Raw genomic sequence first — 23,160 nt, forward strand, 5'->3', positions numbered from 1 at the left:
TGATTTCTCCAGATTCTCTGAACCCTTTGATGATATTACAGACCGTAGATGGTGAAATCCCTAAATTCCTTGCAATAGCTGGTTGAGAAAGGTTTTTCTTAAATTGTTCAACAATTTGCTCACACATTTGTTGACAAAGTGGTGACCCTCGCCCCATCCTTGTTTGTGAATGACTGAGCATTTCATGGAATCTACTTTTATACCCAATCATGGCACCCACTTGTTCCCAATTTGTCTGTTCACCTGTGGGATGTTCCAAATAAGTGTTTGATGAGCATTCATCAACTTTATCAGTATTTATTGCCACCTTTCTCAACTTCTTGTCACGTGTTGCTGGCATCAAATTCTAAAGTTAATGATTATTTGCAAAAAAATAAAGTTTATGAGTTTGAACATCAAATATGTTGTCTTTGTAGCATATTCAACTGAATATGGGTTGAAAAATGATTTGCAAATCATTGTATTCCGTTTATATTTACATCTAACACAATTTCCCAACTCATATGGAAACGGGGTTTGTACAATACAGAAAGGGAAATACTGTAAAATATGTTAGCGAAAAAGAAAGTGAGGTTAGTAGTGGAAGATATTTTAGGCTTGCACTCAGAACACATAGGATACAAATCATTACATACATTTAAAAACAAAAGACTGGGTTAAATAAAAGAATATAGAGTAGGGGTCTAGCTCGGGCCACACTCCATATCAGAAGGTGGCGGTAATGCACACAATAAGGTCGTTTGCCAACCGCCATTGACCCGGAAATGACGAATAACTAGCAAACAAACACCAAACTCAAAGGCGCCAATTTTGTATCACGTTCGTCCACAACATAGACGTCTATATTTCTTTTCGACACAAAATGCCCGCCACTGCAGATACATACTCGGACCAGTTTGCCTCAAAGGAGTGCGAGCCGGAAGGGGCGACGGATAAAAACACGAGTAAGTCGGCCCTTATCTGTGATGAGCGCGGATATTTGAACCAAGTACGGTTGATCCTGGATCATGGCCGGAAAAAGGGAGACCGAACCGGCACCGGAGTCCTTTCGATGTTTGGCGCCCAGACCCGATACAGCCTCCGAGGTAAGGCTGCGTCTTGTTTTGTTTGTGTTGACATGTAGTCCATTTGCTATAAGAGCGTCATGTAAGCTAGCTAATATTCCCCCAAAATGTCCAAAAAAAGATGTGGTCAAATGTGCACTGGTGTGCGGCAAGTGTGACGTCACCTCGCTGTACGTAAATAATCTCTAAACACAGTTACAGTCTCAATAAATCAGCACAGCTGACCAAGTATTCTTGACCGTCCAATCTGTCTCAAGGAAGTAGTGGAATCAATTAATAGTTTAAAAAATGACAAATCTCCTGCAGTGGATGGTATTACATCCATCCATCCATTTTCTACCGCTTGTTCCTTTTGGGGTCATGGTGGGGTGCTGGAGCCTATCTCAGCTGCATTCGGGCGGAAGGTGGTGTACACCCTGGACAAGTCGCCACCTCATCACAGGGCCAACACAGATAGACAGACAACATTAACACACTAGGGCAAATTTAGTATTGCCAATCAACCTATCCCCAGGTGCATGTCTTTGGAGGTGGGAGGGAACCCACGCAGTCACGGGGAGAACATTCAAACTCCACACAGAAAGATCCCGAGCCCGGGATTGAACCCAGGACTACTCAGGACCTTTCAGAAGAGCTAGCTCCTTTCTTACTAGAAGTGTTTTGTGAAAGTATTGATACAGGTGCGCTTCCTCCAACTTAAACACAAGGCCTCATTACCCTAATACCTAAACCACACAAAGATTTACTAATCATTGATAATTGGCATCCAATTAGCCTCCTAAACATCCATCCATCCATTTTCTACCGCTTATTCCCTTCGGGGTCATGGGGGGTGCTGGAGCCTATCTCAGCTACAATCGGGCAGAAGGCGGGGTACACCCTGGACAAGTCGCCACCTCATCGCAGGGCCAACACAGATAGACAGACAGCATTCACACTCACATTCACACACTCGGGCAAATTTAGTATTGCCAATCAACCTATCCCCAGGTGCATGTCTTTGGAGGTGGGAGGAAGCCGGAGTACCCGGAGGGAACCCATGCAGTCACGGGAAGAACATGCAAACTCCACACAGAAAGATCCCGAGCCCAGGATTGAACCCAGGACTACTCAGGACCTTTCAGAAGAGCTAGCTCCCTTCTTACTAGAAGTGTTTTGTGAAAGTATTTATACAGGTGCCCTTCCTCCAACTTTAACACAAGGCCTCATTACCCTAATACCTAAACCAAACAAAGATTTACTAATCATTGATAATTGGCGTCCAATTAGCCTTCTAAACAATGACTATATAATTGTAGCTATTATTTTTTGCTAAACGTTTAAAACAGGTTCTGGATGACATAATTGATGAGACACAGTCAGGTTTTATGAGAAGGAGACACATATCGAATAATATCAGGCTTGTACTTGACATATCATCAATCAATCAATCAATGTTTATTTATATAGCCCTAAATCACAAGTGTCTCAAAGGGCTGCACAAGCCACAACGACATCCTCGGTACAGAGCCCACATAAGGGAAAGGAAAAACTCACCCCAGTGGGACGTCGATGTGAATGACTATTAGAAACCTTGGAGAGGACCGCATATGTGGGTAACCCCCCCCCTCCCTCTAGGGGAGACCGAAAGCAATGGATGTCGAGTGGGTCTGACATAATTAGGGATGTCCCAATCCAGGTTTTTGCACTTCCGATCCGATACCGATGTTGTTTTTGCACTTCCGATCCGATACCGATACTGGCCTATCCGAGCATGTATTAAAGTTTAAAGTTTTTTAGCCTACTTAGTTGTCAGATTCATGTTGAAAAGGGTTTTAGTACTCTTGATAACAACTAGCCAGCTGAATTAGGTGAGTTTGAATAATACACAATGGTTGGTAACAAGAAACTGACCTGTTTATTCAAGGATAAACACAATATAGACAAAATTATACATGATAAACAGAAATGGCATCATTGAACAGTAAACAAGTGAACAGTATAAAGTGCAAATAATGCTGTAAACATTATTTAAAAAAAAGCAAAACACACAAACAACCTGAGTGGGATAACATGTCTGTAACTCAGCATCAATACTTGCTCTTGAACAAGTGTAAACTTAAAAAAAAACAAAAAACTATCTACACACTCCCTTCAATTGTTTGCGCCCCCTGACTGCAGTCCGAGCATAATGGGGAGATGTGTTGGATGGTGCGTCGAAAGCCCACTTTACTCACGAGAGATAACGGCTCATCATCCTGAATTATTTCCTCGGCAATGACTCTAGTTATCCCCTGGGCTTTAGCACTGTTCAGTGGCAGTATGTTACGCTTCGCCAACGTTTCTGTCAGAGTTAGTTGGGTAGGACCTTTCTTTTTCTTTTTCAATCTTTAATCTTTAATCAATCAATCTTTATTTATATAGCCCTAAATCACAAGTGTCTCAAAGGGCTGCACAAGCCACAACGACATCCTCGGTACAAAGCCCACATACGGGCAAGGAAAAACTCACCCCAGTGGGACGTCGATGTGAATGACTATGAGAAACCTTGGAGAGGACCGCATATGTGGGTAACCCCCCCCCTCTAGGGGAGACCGAAAGCAATGGATGTCGAGTGGGTCTGACATAATATTGTGAGAGTCCAGTCCATAGTGGATCCAACATAATAGTAAGAGTCCAGTCCATAGTGGGGCCAGCAGGACACCATCCCGAGCGGAGACGGGTCAGCAGCGCAGAGATGTTCCCAGCCGATGCACAGGCGAGCGGTCCACCCCGGGTCCCGACTCTGGACAGCCAGCACTTCATCCATGGCCACCGGACCTGTGCCCCCCCCCCTCAAGGAAAAGGGGAGCAGAGGAGAAAAGAAAAGAAACGGCAGATCAACTGGTCTAACAGGGGGGCTATTTAAAGGCTAGAGTATACAAATTAGTTTTAAGATGGGACTTAAATGCTTCTACTGAGGTAGCATCTCTAATTGTTACCGGGAGGGCATTCCATAGTACTGGAGCCCGAATAGAAAACGCTCTATAGCCCGCAGACTTTTTTTGGGCTCTGGGAATCACTAATAAGCCGGAGTTCTTTGAACGCAGATTTCTTGCCAGGACATATGGTACAATGCAATCGACAAGATAGGACGGAGCTAGACCGTGTAGTATTTTATACGTAAGTAGTAAAACCTTAAAGTCACATCTTAAGTGCACAGGAAGCCAGTGCAGGTGAGCCAGTATAGGCGTAATATGATCAGACTTTCTTGTTCTTGTCAAAAGTCTAGCAGCCGCATTTTGTACCAACTGTAATTTTTTAATGCTAGACATAGGGAGACCTGAAAATAATACGTTACAGTAGTCGAGACGAGACGTAACGAACGCATGAATAATGATCTCAGCGTCGCTAGTGGATAAAATAGAACGAATTTTAGCGATATTACGGCGATGAAAGAAGGCCGTTTTAGTAACACTCTTAATGTGTGATTCAAACGAGAGAGTTGGGTCGAAGATAATACCCAGATTCTTTACTGATTCGCCTTGTGTAATTGTTTGGTTGTCAAATGTTAAGGTGGTATTATTAAATAAATGTCGGTGTTTAGCAGGACCGATAATCAGCATTTTTGTCAGTTTTCTTTAGAAATTCTTCATATTCTTTACCGTGGTATTTCGCTAAATGCTTGATCAGATTTGTTGTATTAAAATGTCTTACAACTTTACCACCACGCTTGGCATGTTTTGCACTCCACCTATGGCGTCACATTAGTGCCAAAAATCCGAGCGCATAAAAACTGTTATCGCGCGCTGATTCTCCACTTCGTGCACGCGCGACACCCTTTTGTGCGCGCCTGGTGCCTTTTTGCGCGCGCGGTGCCTTTCTGCGCGCGCGCCGTCTCGGTCTGTGCGCTCTCTGTGTACTCCTGGCATCTCTCCTCGCGCTGTCATGTTTCTTTTTGGCACTTTGGGGGCGGGTATGCTTAGACGGCCCCTCCTTTCTGGTTGGCTCTGAGCATTTTTCATATGACCAATCATTCTCCAGCGTAGCAATGTTGTAGCCATCTTACCTCGGACAGCTAGCCTCAATCATTACATTGATGTCAATGGTACATGTACTAATTAAATTACCATAACTTGCTCGATTTTCGACCAATTTACAAACGGTTTGCCTTGTTACAAATCTTATTACATGTAGATGTGACATAGGATGCTGTACCTGTTGAAATTACCTCTTTTGCTTTAGAAAAAATTGACTTAATTGTGCAACATAGTTGTGTAGGGTCAGTGTTAGTCAGTTCCCTGATTATTTTAAACTGTTTCAGAATACATTATTAAAAGGCTATTTTTAACATTTTAAAAACAAAATTCAAAGATTATTTCATTAATTTTATGGCTGAATCAAAAGAAATTCCATAAATTAGAAAACAAATGTTCAAGAAGAAGTGAAAATATAAAATAATGTTATGGTTGGATGTTATTGCTGGTGGACCAGTTCTGGCTGAAAGATGTGATTATGGTGTTTGTTGTCTTATTATTTATTTGGGTCACATTTTGTATTACCCTGTATTGTACCTTGTACGGGCGCTGATGAAATAACCTTCATCAGCGCGCGACATTTTTTTATCCACTTCTTCCTCCGTAAATCTTGATACATATTGACGATGACCCGCCCTGCTATACTTCTGATTGGCTCTGAGCATTTTTCGCCTGACCAATCAGAAAGAATGGGCCGTCTAAGCATACCCGCCCCCAAAGTGCCAAAACGAAACATGACAGCGCACAGACCGAGACGGCGCGCGTGCAGAAAGGCACCGCGCGCGCGCAGAAAAGCACCGCGCGCGCGCAAAAGGGTGTCGCGCGCGCACGAAGTGGAGAATCAGCGCGCGATAACAGTTTTTATGCGCTCGGATTTTTGGCACTAATGTGACGCCATATCCACCTCTTCATCTTTTTCGTTTTGTAGGGTAAAATAATCCCAAACAGCTGACATTTTTACCGGTAACTTCCGCTCGCCTTTCGGAACCATGAACCGGCATCCGCTTCCGATTAGGACGGTTAGGACACAGACCTGTGGATGTGTTGAAGGTGTGCTGGAAAATACGGAACGGAAATTAGGGAGTAGCAGAAGAAAAGTGGAATGTATTATTTAAAATCGGTGTGTTGGAAAACACGAAATGGAATTTTTTTTCGATCCAAATATCGGATCAGGACAACCCTAGACATAATATTGTGAAAGTCCAGTCCATAGTGGATCCAACATATCAGCGAAAGTCCAGTCCATAGTGGATCCAACATATCAGCGAAAGTCCAGTCCATAGTGGATCCAACATGATGGTGAGAGTCCAGTCCATAGTGGGGCCAGCAGGAGACCATCCCGAGCGGAGACGGGTCAGCAGCGCAGAGATGTCCCCAACCGATGCACAGGCGAGCGGTCCACCCTGGGTCCCGACTCTGGACAGCCAGCACTTCATCCATGGCCAGCGGACCTGTGTAACTCCCCCTCCACGAGGGAAAGGGGGGCAGAGAAGAAAAGAAAAGAAACGGCAGATCAACTGGTCTAAAAAGGGGGTCTATTTAAAGGCTAGAGTATACAAATGAGTTTTATATGCTTCTACTGAGGTAGCATCTCTATCTGTTACCGGGAGGGCATTCCATAGTACTGGAGCCCGAATAGAAAACGCTCTATAGCCCGCAGACTTTTTTTGGGCTCTGGGAATCACTAATAAGCCGGAGTTCTTTAAACGCAGATTGCTTGCCGGAACATATGGTACAATACAATCAGCAAGATAGGCTGGAGCTAGACTGTGTAGTATTTTATACATAAGTAGTAAAACCTTAAAGTCACATCTTAAGGTCCTAATTCCCGCTCTTATTTTTTCCAGCGTCCCCCGCCCTTAAGTTCACCCTATAATGGTTCCGGTATTGTCCCGTGACCTGTGTAACCAATACACGACAAATAACACCAGAAAAAGATGCTAGATTTGTTGCTCGTCGTTCTTAATAAAGACTACCGGTAAGTCACTAAAAAGATTGGGAAAGTCTCTAAAAACTTGAAATTCTCAACAAAGTACATTTTATAATAAGCAGCAAGGATTAAAAAAATTGAGCAAATAAGATATACCGTATTTTCCGCACCATAAGGCGCCCTGGGTTAAAAGCCGCGCCTTCAATGAACGGCATATTTCAAAACTTTGTCCACCTATAAGCCGCCCGGTGTTGTAAGCCGCATCTAACTGCGCTAAAGGAATGTCAAAAAAACAGTCAGATAGGTCAGTCAAACTTTAATAATATATTAAAAACCAGCGTTCTAACAACTCTGTTCACTCCCAAAATGTACGCAAATGTGCAATCACAAACATACGTATATCAACATGGACAGAGCTGCGTGAAAAAAGCCACCCGGCCTCTTCGCGTAAACTTAAACTTACCTTAACCACTCGCTCATCTTTTCTTCATCCATCCCTTCGAGTTAGCTTTTATGATGACGCCGGCTGGAAAGGTCTCTTTTGGCAAGGTCTTCCTTTTGAATATCACCATGGGTGGAAGTTTCTGGCCATTAGCATGGCAAGCTAGAACCACAGTGAAGGATGACTTCTCATTCCCTGTGGTGCGAATATTCACCGTACGTACTCCCGTTGTATCCACAGTGCGGTTCACAGGAATATCAGTTGCTGTGAAATAGTAATCCGTGTGCGGATGGAGAGATTGCGTCTTTTCATGAACCGGATCCCTGACGCTTAGTAGGAGCCATTTTGTGGTCTTTACAGATGTAAACACACAAAGGAAATGAAATGTACGGTATATCCGCGCGCTTTTTCTTCTTCTACGCGGGCGGGTGGTTGCTTACAGTAGAAGAAGAAGAAGCGCTTCCTGTTCTATGGGGGCGGGTGCTTACCTTGGCGGTTGCTTGCGTAGAAGAAGAAGCGCTTCCTGTTCTACCGGGAAAAAAGATGGCGGCTGTTTACCGAAGTTGCGAGATCGAAACTTTATGAAAATGAATCGTAATATTAATCCATATATAAAGCGCACCGGGTTAAAAGCCGCACTGTCAGCTTTTGAGTAAATTTGTGGTTTTTAGGTGCGGCTAATAGTGCGGAAAATACGGTAAGAAAAAATATATGTTAATGCTATTTAATAATAACACAGATTTGTTTTTAAATTTAGGTATACATTTTTTTAAGCCTTTTTAAAGAAAATATATGTATCATCGCTGATTATGCAAAATATATGATGCCATATTGACCACGCCCCCATCGTCACATGCACAGTATGCTAGTAGTCTGTGGGAAACCCTGTATTTGCTGCAATGTAGTTGATAGTATTCATTTAGAGGAGCAGCTCCACACTGTGTATGGAAATACACCTTAGAGGTGATCGGCATTATCAGTAATGGCGATCACATATTTTTTCACAAAAATTGTCCGATACTGATCGGTGGCCGATAAATTGGCACATTCCAAGTTTAATGTTTACTTTGTATGAAATAGAAACATGTCTGCTACACACCAGTCAGTAGTGCTGTGTGATACAATAACTGCACCAATACACACATTGGCTACGCATCTCTTTTCTTTCCTTCTAGATCAGTTTCCTCTGCTGACCACCAAGAAAGTGTTTTGGAAAGCAGTACTTGAAGAGTTGCTTTGGTTCATTAAGGTAAGTTTTATACATTCTGATATATGTTGCACATGGTGGCACAGGGGTTAGTGCATGAGCCTCATAATACGAAGGTCCTGGGTTTAATCCTGGGCTCGGGATCTTTCTGTGTGGAGTTTGCATGTTCCCCCCCGTGACTGCGTGGGTTCCCTCCAGGTATTCCGGCTTCCTCCCGCCTTCAAAGACATGCACCTGGGGATAGGTTGATTGACAACACTAAATTGGCCCTCGTGTGTGAATGTGAGTGTGAATGTTGTCTGTCTATCTGTGTTGGCCCTGTGATGAGGTGGCGACTTGTCCAGGGTGGATCCCGCCTTCCGATGAAAGGATTTTTAAGTGCGCTTTATAGTCCGAAAAATACGGTACATGTCATTGTAATTCTAGTATATCAAAATAAATATTATAATAACAGAGGTGTAAGGCCACTAAGTCAGCTCTGGCTGCTTTTCCAGCAGGTGTTTGTGTGTAGACATAGACAGTTTTGAAACTACACTTGTATGGATGGAGATTGTTTTAAAGGCCTACTGAAACCCACTACTACCGACTTCGCAGTCTGATAGTTTATATATCAATGATGACATCTTAACATTGCAACACATGCCAATACGGCCGGGTTAGCTTACTAAAGTGCAATTTTAAATTTTGCGCGAAATATCCTGCTGAAAACGCCTCGGTATGATGACGTCTCGGTATGATGACGTCAGCGCGTGACGTCACGGATTTTGGAGGACATTTTGGGACAGCATGGTGGCCAGCTATTAAGTCGTCTGTTTTCATCGCAAAATTCCACAGTATTCTGGACATCTGTGTTGGTGAATCTTTTGCAATTTGTTCAATGAACAATGGAGACAGCAAAGAAGAAAGCTGTAGGTGGGAAGCGGTGTATTGCGGCAGGTGTTGTGCCGGATAACGCACCTCCGCCGTAGAATGCACCCCTTGACTGGTGTGCCGGATAACACAGCCGGTGTTTCATTGTTTACATTCCCGGAAGATGACAGTCAAGCTTTACCATTGGCCTGTGGAGAACTGGGACAACAGAGACTCTTACCAGGAGGACTTTGAGTTGGATATGCAGACACGGTACCGTGAGTACGCATGTAGCTGCGGCTTCCAAACATTTGATCTAAGGCTGCAGCTAACGATTATTTTTCTATCGATTAATCTATAGATTATTTTTTTTTTTCGATTAATCGGTTAATCTATAGATTATTTTTTCGATTAATCTATAGATTATTTTTCCTTTTACCGATTATTTTTTTTATTTAAAATGAAGATGAAAAAATAAATGTAGGCCAGTTTTTTCAAAAGGCATGGCTTTTATTTACAAAAAAAAAAAGTATGGCCACTCAGTCAACATTGACAACATGACAAAATATTCTGTAACAATGTAAACATTTACAACTTTTAACATTTAACAAAATTAAAAGTAGCTTATTTGCTTTTTAATGTGCAAATATAAAAGTAAACATCCAGTGCAAATCTTAATATTCTGCAATAGTATAAGCATTTCAAAAGTAAAAGTATAGCTTATTTTGCTTTAAAATGTGCAAAAATAAAGATAAACATCCAATACAAGAAAGTGCAAAACGAAATATTCTGCAACAACAGTGTTAACATTTCAACAAAAGTAAAAGTATTGCTTATTTTGCTTAATAACACAACAATGATAGTATGATTAAAGTGAAAGTTAATTGTTCGTTTGTACATAGTATATGTAACTGTTAATGTTGTAAAAGGTATTTGCACAACTAATTAACGTTAGCGTTTGTGACACGTCTTGTGCCGTGGGGTTCTTTCAGGACCGACAGACTGAACGCCAGACGGCTTTGCCAGGTTTACAATCTTTTAATTTTACACAAAGTCTTTTCTCTTCCAACTCTTTTCTCTTTCTTTCCTCACTTTTCAACTCCTCTTCCTCGTTGTCTCTGGCTCTCCTCCTCTCTCGCTCCACGTCAGCTTCACTCTGGCTCCTTCCAGTCTCTCTTCCCTCTCTCTCTGCTGCTCCCCTTTTCTTCAGCGAGAGGAGATTGGATGATCACGCACCTGGGCACGATTGCGGCGTTGCTCCTGGCACGCCCCACCTTGCCGCTTGCTCGCCGGTCCCGCCTCTCCACAGCGTTAAAGAGGAGCGCGTCTTTGTAAACACTGAACAGGCACGCCAAACGCGCCTCTCAGAGCGAAACGGTGTTTTACTTTATGAATTTACAACGCAGATACAAATGACACATTCATGTTTTTGTGTAATGATGACAACGTATACTCACGCGGACGATTGACTAGTTGATGGTGATGGCAAGAACGCTGTCGGTTTTCTTTTCAAATGTTCGTTCACAGCCGTTGTGCTGCTATGATAGGCCATTTCCGCTCGACACAGTGTGCTTACAACAACATTATTAGGCCGTTTATTGAAATACTCCCACACTTTTGACGACTTTTAGCGTGCTTTTTTCCCCTCGCTCGCACCGCTCGCATCGTCTGCTTTGCGCTCCGCCATGACAGTAGCGTGACGTATATATGCGACGCGTCGACGCACAAAAACGGCGTTGACGTATTTACGTAACCGATGACGTCGACTACGTCGACGCGTCGTTTCAGCCTTAATTTGATCGCTTGCCCATACGTGCGTGCCGCTATGTGCATGTCACGTACGTAACTTAGGGGACTTTGGGGAAATATATGTGCTGAATGAACTTTGGGGAGGTGAACGGTACTTTGGGCTGTGGGATTGAGTGTGTTGTGCAGGTGTTTGAGTTGTATTGGCGGGTTATATGGACGGGAGGGGGGAGGTGTTTGTTATGCAGGATTAATTTGTGGCATATTAAATATAAGCCTGGTTGTGTTCTGGCTAATGGAGTATATATATGTCTTGTGTTTATTTACTGTTTTAGTCATTCCCAGCTGAATATCAGGTCCCACCCACCTCTCACAGCATCTTCCCTATCTGAATCGCTCCCACTGCCCTCTAATCCTTCACTCTCACTTTCCTCATCCACCAATCTTTCATCCTCGCTCAAATTAATGGGGAAATCGTCGCTTTCTCGGTTCGAATCGCTCTCGCTGCTGGTGGCCATGATTGTAAACAATGTGCAGATGTGAGGAGCTCCACAACCTGTGACGTCACGCTACTCGTCTGCTACTTCCGGTACAGGCAAGGCTTTTCTATCAGCGACCAAAAGTTGCGAACTTTATCGTCGATGTTCTCTACTAAATCCTTTCAGCAAAAATATGGCAATATCGCGAAATGATCAAGTATGACACATAGAATGGACCTGCGATCATCGTTTAAATAAGAAAATCGCATTTCAGTAGGCCTTTAACCCCAAATATACGTTTTTGAAACTATCCTTGTTCATGTGGACTTGGCCTTAGAGAACAGCATACAAACTTGGCGTATTATATGATCTGACACAGGGGTCGACAAATTCAAAGGAGCTCTCTGAGAAAGGGGTGAAGATTTGGGACGCTAACGGCTCCCGGAGCTTTCTGGACAAGTGCGGCTTTACCGACCGGGAGGAGGGCGACCTGGGCCCTGTGTACGGCTTCCAGTGGCGCCATTTTGGTGCCGAGTACACCAACATGCATGCAGGTACTCCCACCATTTTGACTTTTGTTTTAAATGCTTGACAATGTTTGTTTTTCTGTAGATTACACAGGACAAGGCGTGGACCAGCTGCAGAAAGTCATCGACACCATTAAAAGCAATCCAGAGGACCGACGCATCATCATGTGCGCGTGGAACCCGAAAGGTCCGGACCGTACATGAACGAACACGAGCATGTTGTATTGAATTTCATCGTCTTGTGAACTTGTCCCAGACCTGCCCCTGATGGCGCTGCCCCCCTGCCACACCCTCTGCCAGTTCTACGTGTGCGACGGCGAGCTGTCGTGTCAGCTTTACCAGCGCTCTGGCGACATGGGTTTAGGGGTGCCTTTCAATATCGCTAGCTACGCACTCCTCACATACATGATCGCCCACGTCACCGACCTCAAGGTAACCTCTTCTCCGTTTTTCCAGTGTTTGCCAACACCTGACATGTATCCCGCCTCCTTTCAGCCGGGCGACTTTGTCCACACGCTGGGAGACGCTCACATCTACACCAACCACGTTAAACCCTTGGAAGAACAGGTAGGCCGCTTTGAAACCAGACGTTCACCCAGGCCCAATAATTCTCTCCTTGCTCATTTGATGGATTATGGCTCATTTTTCCGTCGCAGCTGAAAAGGGAGATCCGCCCCTTCCCTAAAATGAACATCCTTCGGAAAGTGGAGAGTATCGATGATTTTCGTGCAGAGGATTTTGAAATTGTGGGCTACAACCCCCATCCTGCAATCAAGATGGAGATGGCCGTGTGAGAGAGATGACATTTTTTTTAAAAAGGAGTAAAAGGTACTAACTAATAGATGGAGGGCAAAATGGTACAACATTTAAAAAAATCTATCTGACTTAAATGTGTCATTAATTGGAATCAAATAGATGATTATGTTGAATGTGTCATTAATTTATTTTATTTAAAAAAAATACATTTCATTTCACAATTTAATTCATTATTTAATGAATTAATGACCCATTTAGGTAAGTATTTAAATATTTACTTTTGTCTCATTTAACACTTTATGAATTTATATTATCAATAACTCAAGACAACTTGAATACATTCTTCCACTTTAACTGCTATATGCTCTGGATCCGCAGGTCTCCCTTCCAAATACCGTATTTTCCGCACTATAAGGCGCACCGGATTATTAGCCGCACCTTCTATGAATTACATATTTCATAATTTTGTCCACCAATAAGCCGCCCCGGACTAAAAGCCGCGCCTACGCTGCGCTAAAGTGAATGTCAAAAAAACGCTGCGCTAAAGTGAATGTCAAAAAAACAGTCAGATAGTTCAGTCAAACTTTAATAATATATTGAAAACCAGCGTTCTAACAACTCTGTCCCAAAATGTACAAATGTGCAATCACAAACATAGTAAAATTCAAAATGGTGTAGAGCAATAGCAACATACCGGTAATGTTGCTCGAACGTTAATGTCACAACACACAAAATAAACATAGCGCTCACCTTCTGAAGTTATTCTTCATTCGTAAATCCTTCGAATTCTTCGTCTTCGGTGTCCGAATTGAAAAGTTGCGCTAGCGTGGGATCCAAAATGGCCGGTTCCGTCTCGTAGAAGTCATCGGGAGTCAGTGTCGCTGTTGTTCTGTGAATCCTGCCTTCCGGAAAGCTCGGACCACAGTTGTGACCGAGATATCTGCCCAAGCATTTACGATCCACTGGCAGATGTTGGCGTATGTCGTCCGAGGCTGTCTGCCCGTCTTAGTGAAGGTGTGTTCGCCTTCGGAGCTGTGTGAAAAAAGCCACCCGGCCTCTTCGCGTAAACTTCCCTTAACCACTCGCTCATCTTTTCTTCATCCATCCATCCCTTCGAGTTAGCTTTTATGATGACGCCGGCTGGAAAGGTCTCTTTTGGCAAGGTCTTCCTTTTGAATATCACCATGAGTGGAAGTTAGCATGGCAAGCTAGAACCACAGTGAAGGATGACTTCTCATTCCCTGTGGAGCGAATATTCACCGTACGTGCTCCCGTTCCACAGTGCGGTTCAGTTGCTGTGAAATACGGTAGTAATCCGTGTGCGGATGGAGAGATTGCGTCTTTTTATGACCCGGATCGTTTAGTAGGAGCCATTTTGTGGTCTTTACAGATGTAAACAGGAAATGAAACGTACGGTGATATCCGCGCGTTTTTTCTTCTTCTTCCGGGGGCGGGTGAAGCGCTTCCTTTTCTATGGGGGCGGGTGAAGCGCTTCCTGTTCTATGGGGGCGGGTGCTTTCCTTGGCGGTTGCTTGCGTAGAAGAAGAAGCGCTTCCTGTTCTACCGGGAAAAAAGATGGCGGCTGTTTACCGAAGTTGCGAGACCGAAACTTTATGAAAATGAATCGTAATAAAGCGCACCGGGTTATTAGGCGCACTGTCAGCTTTTGAGAAAAATTGTGGTTTTTAGGTGCGCCTTATAGTGCGGAAAATACGGTACTCCTCGGTGTAAAATACCAACCACCAACTCCCCCCAAAAAAGTATGAGTCTATCCTCCTTAGCCGCCATGTTTGGAAAGACTTCATTTCGACCAAATTGGACTAGATTTGTGTTAGCTCCACCCACTGTGTTTGAAAGACAGACTAAATTCATGAAGCGCTGGCAAGGGGGAAACAGGACAACAATTATTAAATAAATATTTAAATAATTACATAAATGTGTCATTATTTTCATGAAATCATAAAAACATTTAATGTAATTTTTACTTTAAACAAATAATGACACATTTAATAACAAATGTATCTATTTAATTCCAATTGTAATTAATGGCACATTTAAGTAATTCTTTCAATTTGTATTTATTAAATTTCCTCCCATTTGGCCTACTTATAAAGAAATGTGTATTATAAATGTAATTATATAATAAATAAGACTGGTGTTGTTCAATTGTTTCTAACATTTTGACTTTTGTGTCGCTAATTAAGGAACCCAAAATCTTAGGGAAGTATTTGTATTAGCTCTCCTGACGGACAGTCTCATTGGAATATTCAGGTGTACCTAATGTAGTGGACTGCATGCATTTAATGTCAATGCTTTTTGCTTTTGCCAAGGGCAAAATATGAAGTATTTTGAGCACGTTCAAGGTTTAACCACCAGGTGTCACTGTACAGCACGACTAAATTCAAGTCTTTATTGTAGAAATTCCTATTGTGAGTTTACACAGTTAGCACCCATGTCCATGTTGATTAGCTTATTAAAAACAGTTTTCCCATCATAAACAAAGCCTGACTAATATGGGTCCCGAGCAGCCCTAACAGGACAGCATGTGCTGAAAAAATTGTATTGCTATGCAGATGAGTGCATTAAAAGGCCTTAATGGGAACATAGGTAGTAGCATGATATGACTTCTATAGCTTAGCTTATTTTAATAACCAAAGGTTTTAACTATAAATGGCTTCTTGTATATTACGACATGAACATAAAACCTTTGGGTAGGGTAGCTATAGGTTCTCTCCAGGCTGGTACTGGGGCTCCGTGGCTGTGAAGTAGTCCTCCAGGAAGGACTGGATGTACTCGAAGGTGGGCCTCTCGTCCGGCTCTTTCTTCCAGCACAGCTTCATCATCTCGTGCAGCGACTCGGGGCAACCTTGAGGACACGGCATCCGGTATCCCCGCTCCACCTGCTCCAGCACCTCCCGGTTTACCATACCTGCAGGAAACAACTCGGTGAGTTGTAACTCTCTTTATTCAGACGAGGTATACATATTGCAGCCTCCTGCGATAACGATGTGTATTGCCATGTATTATTTGGCATATGAATGATAATAGAACCATTTCAAAGCAGGTTACCTAGTCTCCTAATTAAGCTGCTGACGTGTGCAGTAACGTATTGCGCCATTTCCGGTTGTATTATTTCATCAAACCTATTATTGATCTACTTGCTAATTTACTGTTTATATGTACGGTAGTTACTTTTTTCATTTACTGAATTTTTCGTCACAATTATAAAAACAACACACAGGATGGCAGTCTTACAATATTAAAAGTATTGTCATATTTTAGTTTATTACATTCAATACTTTGAGCAAAATACATTCAGTGGTGTAATTTAACTAAACCTAAGCAAAATCTACTATTGGCTCTGATTTAAAGTCCTAAAGTTATGTAAGTTTGTGGTATGTGTAACTTTTTATTTTTGCACCATGACTAGGGAAGGTTGTTTGCATTGGGTCATATAAATAAAAGCTGCACAGCTTTCTGGTCAGAGTGAAATTAAAGGTCATTGATTTGATGTATCCCCGTTACCCACTAAATGGCGACAAAGTAGAAGCGTCAATGACGGCAAATTGTTAAAATAATGTAACCTCCCTGCGGGCAATAGTCCTAATCAAACTCATTACTTCTTGTGGGCCACATTGAAAATGTTGGCGGGCCATAGTTTGGACACACCTGATCTAATTATTGTAGTATCACCCATATACTGATACTATACTGTATTGTTACAGTCTGTTTGTATCCATTCAAGTGCTCTTGCTTAGCGGTTAGCATGGCTCCTTTTATCCTCTTATGGTATGTAGTGCAGCATGTTTAGCTATACCTCATCCTCCAGTGATATTGCTATTTGTCAGAAAATGTGTTTATTCTCCGCCATGGAGGCTTGGATTAGTTGGTCGCTATCACATCGGCGAGGACGCCACATTGAGTTGAGGACATGGTCGTTCGCTTGTCGCTGTCAAATTTGCAGGACACAGCTAGAATGTGTCATCAACATACAGTATGTCGCAATATGTCAATAGTAATAAAACATTTTGATGGTCAAATTTATGTTTTCTCAATCGCACAACCCTAATTCAGACCCTCCAAAAGTTAGCCATATTGTGACCGCGCAAATTCAACCAATGGTGGCCTCGCAACTTTGTCCAATGTGATGGAATGTAAATAAAAGTTTAACATAAAGATTACACAGAGAATGTCCGTGTTTTGTGGACAAAGGGAGACTTCGGTAGTTGGTTTTACAATACAAGAATTTGACAATGAGTTAAACGAACGTGTTTTTGCTGCCACCTAGTGTCTGCTTGTAAGTTAGGTTTCGTTATTGTGTGGCGATAAAATGAGTGAAACATCAATCAGTCCCTCCAGGATTCTGCAGGGTTTTTTGTAATTGTTGCGGTCTAAAACGTCTGAACAGCGGCAAAAGTTGCAATGTTTTTGGCATTATTTTTTGTCAAAAACATTGAATCAATGTATGATTTTATGAATTTGTTATCAATGTCTTAAGTGTTTCTGGTAACTTTAACCTCAAAAAGCACGGGATTTTAAAAACAATTGGGGGGAAAAAATACTGTATTGATGTTTTCCTAAGTTTATACCGCACAGACTTTAAACTAGACACGAGATGGCAGTAAAGGGACATACTTAGCTCATCGTCAGATGACTGTACTGTTTTATTCATTATAGGTAAAAGTAGTAATAATTAAGTACATTTACAGAAATAAACCCCACCAAATTGAGCAAGAAATATTTGATATATTTTTAAACGTTGTTCCGGCTTCGTCTAAACGAGAAACAACGTGTTGTTTGACAGTTTGAATGCTGCTCAGAGAAAAGTTGGATTGGCGAAAATGTGCGGGAAAGTTGAAAGGATGGGTTGAATAGGCAAGATCGCAACATCCTGGAGGGACGTAGTAAGATTACAGATAGGGGTGTGGGAAAAAATCGATTCGAATTCGAGTCGCGGTTCTCACGTTGTGCGATTCAGAATCGATTCTCATTTAAAAAAAATCTATTTTATTTTTATTTTTTTAATTTTTTTTAATTAATCAATCCAACAAAACAATACACAGCAATACCATAATAATGCAATCAAATTCCAACACTCAGAACTGCAATAAACAGAGCAATTGAGGGGAGACACAAACACGACACAGAACAAACGAAAAGTAGTGAAACAAAAATGAATATTATCAACAACAGTATCAATATTAGTTACAATTTCAACATAGCAGTGATTAAAAATCCCTCATTGACATTATCATTAGACATTTATATATATATATAAAAAAACAAACAATAGTGTCACAGTGGCTTACACTTGCATCGCATCTCATAAGATTGACAACACACTGTGTCCAATATTTTCACACAGATAAAATAAGTCATATTTTTGGTGAATTTAATAGTTAAAACAAATTTACATTATTGCAATCAGTTGATAAAACATTGTCCTTTACAATTATAAAAGCTTTTTACAAACATCCACTACTCTGCTTGCATGTCAGCAGACTGGGGTAGATCCTGCTGAAATCCTATGTATTGAATGAATAGAGAATTGTTTTGAATCGGGAAAAAATCGTTTTTGAATCGAGAATCGTGTTGAATTGAAAAAAAAAAAAAAAATCGATTTTGAATCGAATCGTGACCCCAAGAATCGATATTGAATCGAATCGTGGGACACCCAAAGATTCACAGCCCTAGTTACAGAGGACAATTAAAACATTTATGATAAATTCACTAAAAGTTGATGCTATTGTATTTAAAAAAAACTAAGTTTCAACCCTTTGCAACTTTAAAAAAAAAAAAAAAAAGCTGCTCTGACATTTCAGCCTGTAGCAATGTGAAAAAAAGGCCTGCAAAATCTTGGGGGTCTGAAAATGTATTAGGACAACCGCATTTAGACTTTTTTAGTGGCTCATGTTAAAACCATTAAAAAAATAATGAATGCATTCTTGAAATATTTAATACAAAATTACCAATTTAGGTTCGCCCTGAAGGGGGGGGTAAGTGTGTCCAACCCAGTTTTAGTGAATGAGAGTCGTGTATAGAGAGAGTATGGCCAACCCGGTTTCAGACAATCTCCTCAATGATTGATCAAAAGGCACTCATGTGACTACAGGACTGCTACTAACTTTTAGCTAATGCTATGTGTCTGCGGCGCTTCCCTGCTATTTTTTCGGTGTGTAAAGCTGCCCCACCCGCGACAAATCCATTCATCCATCTTCTTCCGCTTATCCAAAGTCGGGTTGCGGGGGCAGCAGCCTAAGCAGAGAAGCACAGACTTCCCTCTCACCAGATACTTCGTCCAGCTCTTCCCAGGGGGATCCCGAGGCGTTCCCAGGCCAGCTGGGAGACATAGTGTCTTGGGTCTTCCCCTTGGCCTCCTACCGGTCGGATTTGCTCTAGGGTGGCGTTCAGGTGGCATCCCGACCAGATGCCCGAACCACCTCATCTGGCTCCTCTCGATGTGGAGCTCCACCCTAATGACAGAGCTTCTCACCTTATCTCTAAGGGAGAACCCCGCTTGTACCCGTGATCTTGTCCTTTCATTCATAACTCTGCGAGAAATGCGTAAAGAAGTATGGGACTTTTTGAAGTTTGGCCCCTTGGGGCCCGCCCTACTATTTGAGAAGGACTGAATTAACCAAAGCTGCCCCAGCTTGGGCCCCGCCAGCGTTGCCCGTAGCTGTTATTCCCAATTTTAGGCCATAACAATCTGGAAAAAAGCTAGAAAAAAAACTGAAGGAACTGAATGTTTGTTGCAGAGTTGTGTATTTTTTCTTATTTCTCACAAATCCTTCAAACTACATATTGATTGATTGATTGAGACTTTTATTAGTAGGTTGCACAGTGAAGTACATATTCCGTACAATTGACCACTAAATGGTAACACCCCAATAAGTTTTTCAACTTGTTTAAGTCGGGGTCCACTTAAATTGATTCATGATACAGATATATATAAAGGTATACATTTCCAAGAAATTTACAAATGATCCTTATTTATCTGGTAAATAGTAAATTCCATGTTAGCATCTACAAGCATACAGGAAGTTGGTTGCTTTTGGGCAGACGACAAATTATTGCCAATAAATAATATTGTCAACTTTTAATGTAATCATATAATAATAATAATAATAATAAAAATGCAAGTAACCTTTTCAAATGCAGTAAATTTCCCATTAGTATTTTATAACATCGTAATTGGAAGGTCAAGAAAAAAGTAAACAATAAAAATAAAATGGACTCTCAATCTGTTAGCCAAAATTGCACCGAAATAAACCAGCGGCCCCGCCTCCACCCACAAATGAATATTATAAATGACTGACAAGAGGGTTCACTCCCTTTATTCAATTTTGCTATTGAACAAACACGCGACGCACAGAGTGACCCCTCTACCTTGGAAGCAAGAGAGGAAAAAAATAATTGATCTAAGTGATTAATGAGACTCACCCGGGTAGGGCACTCTGCCTTTGGTGACAAGCTCGATGGTTAAGACGCCGAAGGACCACACGTCCGACTTGATGGTGAAGCGTCCGTACAACGCTGCTTCCGGCGCGGTCCACTTGATGGGAAATTTGGCTCCTAAACGCCACACAGACAAAATAAATGTTAGTTCCACTTGGACGAAAAATGGCATTGTCTGAAAGTCGATTCGTCGTAAAAAATTGTTTTGCGATCGTTTATTTCTGTACTGATTTCCAAGCTTTTATTCTGGTGATTCATTTTGTGACATCTACCCCCCTTAAGTACTCTTCTCCATAGTAGCTGTGTGATCGATAATGGCAGCCATCCCTGTGTTCACGCCAAATATAGGCATCATATTTTACTGTTTGACTTTATACTTGTATACGTTTGGTACTTTTTACGATTTACTTAAGTGCCTTGGGGTAAATAGAGCGATAGTTAGTCCTGTTTGCTATTTTCATTGACGCATTGGTCACGTTAAATGTCCTTTGCTATTGTAGTGGAATAGTTTGGCCACTGGAGGTCGACAGAGATCACATAATACACCTTTATAGTTTAGGCCGGGGGTCAGCAACCCGCGCGGCTCTTTAGTGCCGCCCTAGTGGCTCCCTGGAACATTTTTTAAAAAGGCTTGAAAATGGAAAAAGATGGGGGGGAAATATTTTTTTTGTTTCAGTATGTTTTTTGTTTGAGGACAATCATGACACAAACGTTCACAATTGTTAGAAAGCCCACTGTTTAATATGTTTGTGTGTATGCTACACTGATGACAGTATTTGGTGAACATCGTTTTGTCCTACTAATTTCGGCGGTTCTTGAACTCACCATAGTGTGGACTGTGACGTAACAGTTTGTTTACATGTAAAATCTTCCACTCCTGCTTTGTCTCATTTTGTCCACCAAACGGTTTATGCTGTGCGTGAATGCACAAAAGTGCGCTTTGTTGATGTTATTGACTTGTTGGAGTGCTAATCAGGCATATTTGGTCAGTGCATGACTGCAAGCGAATCAATGCTAACATGCTATTTAGGCTAGCTGTATGTACATATTGCATCATTATGCCTCATTTGTAGGTATATTTGAGCTCATTGAATATCCTTTACTTGAATCCTCTTTGTATATAATGTAGTTTTGCATGTCTCATGACACATCTGCATGTAATGTTGGCTGCATTTCAGATAGTTGTGTGCCGTGTTGTTCCAGACCAAAACAAACATTAGACAGCCTGCCGTTTCCTTTAACTTGGACACACACATCTATACCTTTGGCCATTAAAAGCCAGTAATTTCCAGGAGTTGTCTCACCTTCTGAGTAGCCTCTGATTTACTAATGGTTTCTAATGTAAAAATGTGTAGAATAAAAATTAAATTTCAACATTTCTGTCAACGAAGATTTGCTTCAGCCTGCGACACATAGTAGGCTAATATAGCTAATACAGACACTTACGCCATGTGTTGCCTTCATTATAAGTCTCATATACGGCTTTTAATTTTTTGCGGCTCCAGACAAATTTTTTTTTTTGTATTTTTGGTCCAATATGGCTCTTTCAATATTTTGGGTTGCCGACCCCTGGTTTAGGCTTACAGTATTAACATGCTTAGCCTTTAATGCTTAATTTAAAAGTAATCTATTGTTTGGACTATTATATTTTGTAAATGCATGTTGTATTATAGAGTATATTTTCTAATGTCATTATTTTTTTTTGTTTAGACCACACACATAATATGTTATTTCTAGTGCTGTCAAACCATTATTATTATTTTTTTGGATCAATCATACTTTTAATTGCAGTAAATTATTGCCTCCATAATTGAAAGGGGTCAACACTTCCTCATGGTCTACGTAATTGGTATTGGTATTATTATCTTCAGCCCCATCGGGGTGTATTTCGAAGTAAATTGTTTAAAATTGGTACAGGAGGCGGCGCCTTGCTAGAGATGGATGATGTGGTCTAAAATTGATATGGCAGCGTGCGCTCAAAGTTCAATACAACACGTTCGTTGGAGTCCATAAAATACCGATTGCGTTTCATAAAAATCCGTATTTTTTCGGGTTTTTTTCTTTAAAAAAAAAAAGTTATGCACTGCTCGGCTGCCTAAACCCACTGGTGGATTATTCCCCCACGTGACGTGACGTTAATGGTGGATCGTGCTCCCACGTCATCTGCTCAGGATGCCACCCGGATGCCTCCCTGGAGAGGTGTTTAGGGCACGTCCGGCCGGTAAGAGGCCACGGGGAAGACCCAGGACACGTTGGGAAGACTATGTCTCCTGGCTGGCGAGAGGGAAGTCTGGGCTTCTCTACTTAGGCTGCTGCCTCCGCGACCTTACCTCCGAAAGTGGAAGAAAAGGGATGGGCTCCCACGTCACAGAATGGGGCGCGCAATACCCACCAGTAGGTTTGAACATCACTGGGTCGTTATATTGTTTTATACACTATATATTTTATTTAGCTGTTTTTTTAATAATTCCTTCTTTTTGGAGACTTTCTTAAAGATTTACAGTGTAAAGGCAGCTTACTGGTAAGAATGTTTAATTCCAATATAGGGCACATAAACATACAGGGCATTAGCCTAGCGTGAAGCAAATAAAAGGGTCGCCATTGGCTAACAACAATAAAGTCTAATTGACTGTTGGAGAAAAAACTGGCGAAAATTCAGGGTCCATGGCACGATAGCGTTGTATTGGGCCGTGTTACATCAGACCGA

The 23,160-nt window shown here is 41.7% G+C and overlaps 2 protein-coding genes across 3 annotated transcripts in view; one reads left to right on the forward strand and one right to left on the reverse strand.

Moving 5' to 3' along the window:
• The first annotated feature begins 726 nt into the window (after positions 1-726).
• On the forward strand, positions 727-13,384 carry tyms (thymidylate synthetase). 2 transcript variants are annotated; one of them, XM_061964774.2, is made up of 7 exons: positions 729-1,085; positions 8,607-8,680; positions 12,092-12,266; positions 12,325-12,426; positions 12,496-12,671; positions 12,735-12,806; positions 12,896-13,384. In XM_061964774.2, exons 1-7 carry the CDS (start codon positions 863-865, stop codon positions 13,031-13,033), a joined length of 960 nt encoding a protein of 319 aa, XP_061820758.1. In that variant the 5' UTR covers positions 729-862; the 3' UTR covers positions 13,034-13,384. The 2 variants fall into 2 exon arrangements, with proteins under 2 accessions (XP_061820757.1, XP_061820758.1); XM_061964773.2 differs by having other exon boundaries at positions 727-1,085; positions 12,496-12,806.
• A 2,007-nt stretch (positions 13,385-15,391) lies between these two features.
• LOC133609804 (tyrosine-protein kinase yes-like) overlaps positions 15,392-23,160 on the reverse strand; it is a 45,996-nt gene continuing 38,227 nt past the window's right edge. Inside the window, exons 11-12 of the mRNA XM_061965771.1 lie at positions 20,439-20,570; positions 15,392-15,924 (exon numbers count right to left, since the gene is read on the reverse strand). Of these exons, the coding sequence (XP_061821755.1) occupies positions 15,716-15,924; positions 20,439-20,570 (341 nt within the window). The 3' untranslated portion in view covers positions 15,392-15,715. The remainder of the gene's footprint in view (positions 15,925-20,438; positions 20,571-23,160) is intronic.

Source organism: Nerophis lumbriciformis, linkage group LG07, assembly GCF_033978685.3.
Source record: "Nerophis lumbriciformis linkage group LG07, RoL_Nlum_v2.1, whole genome shotgun sequence".
Lineage (NCBI taxonomy): Eukaryota > Metazoa > Chordata > Actinopteri > Syngnathiformes > Syngnathidae > Nerophis > Nerophis lumbriciformis.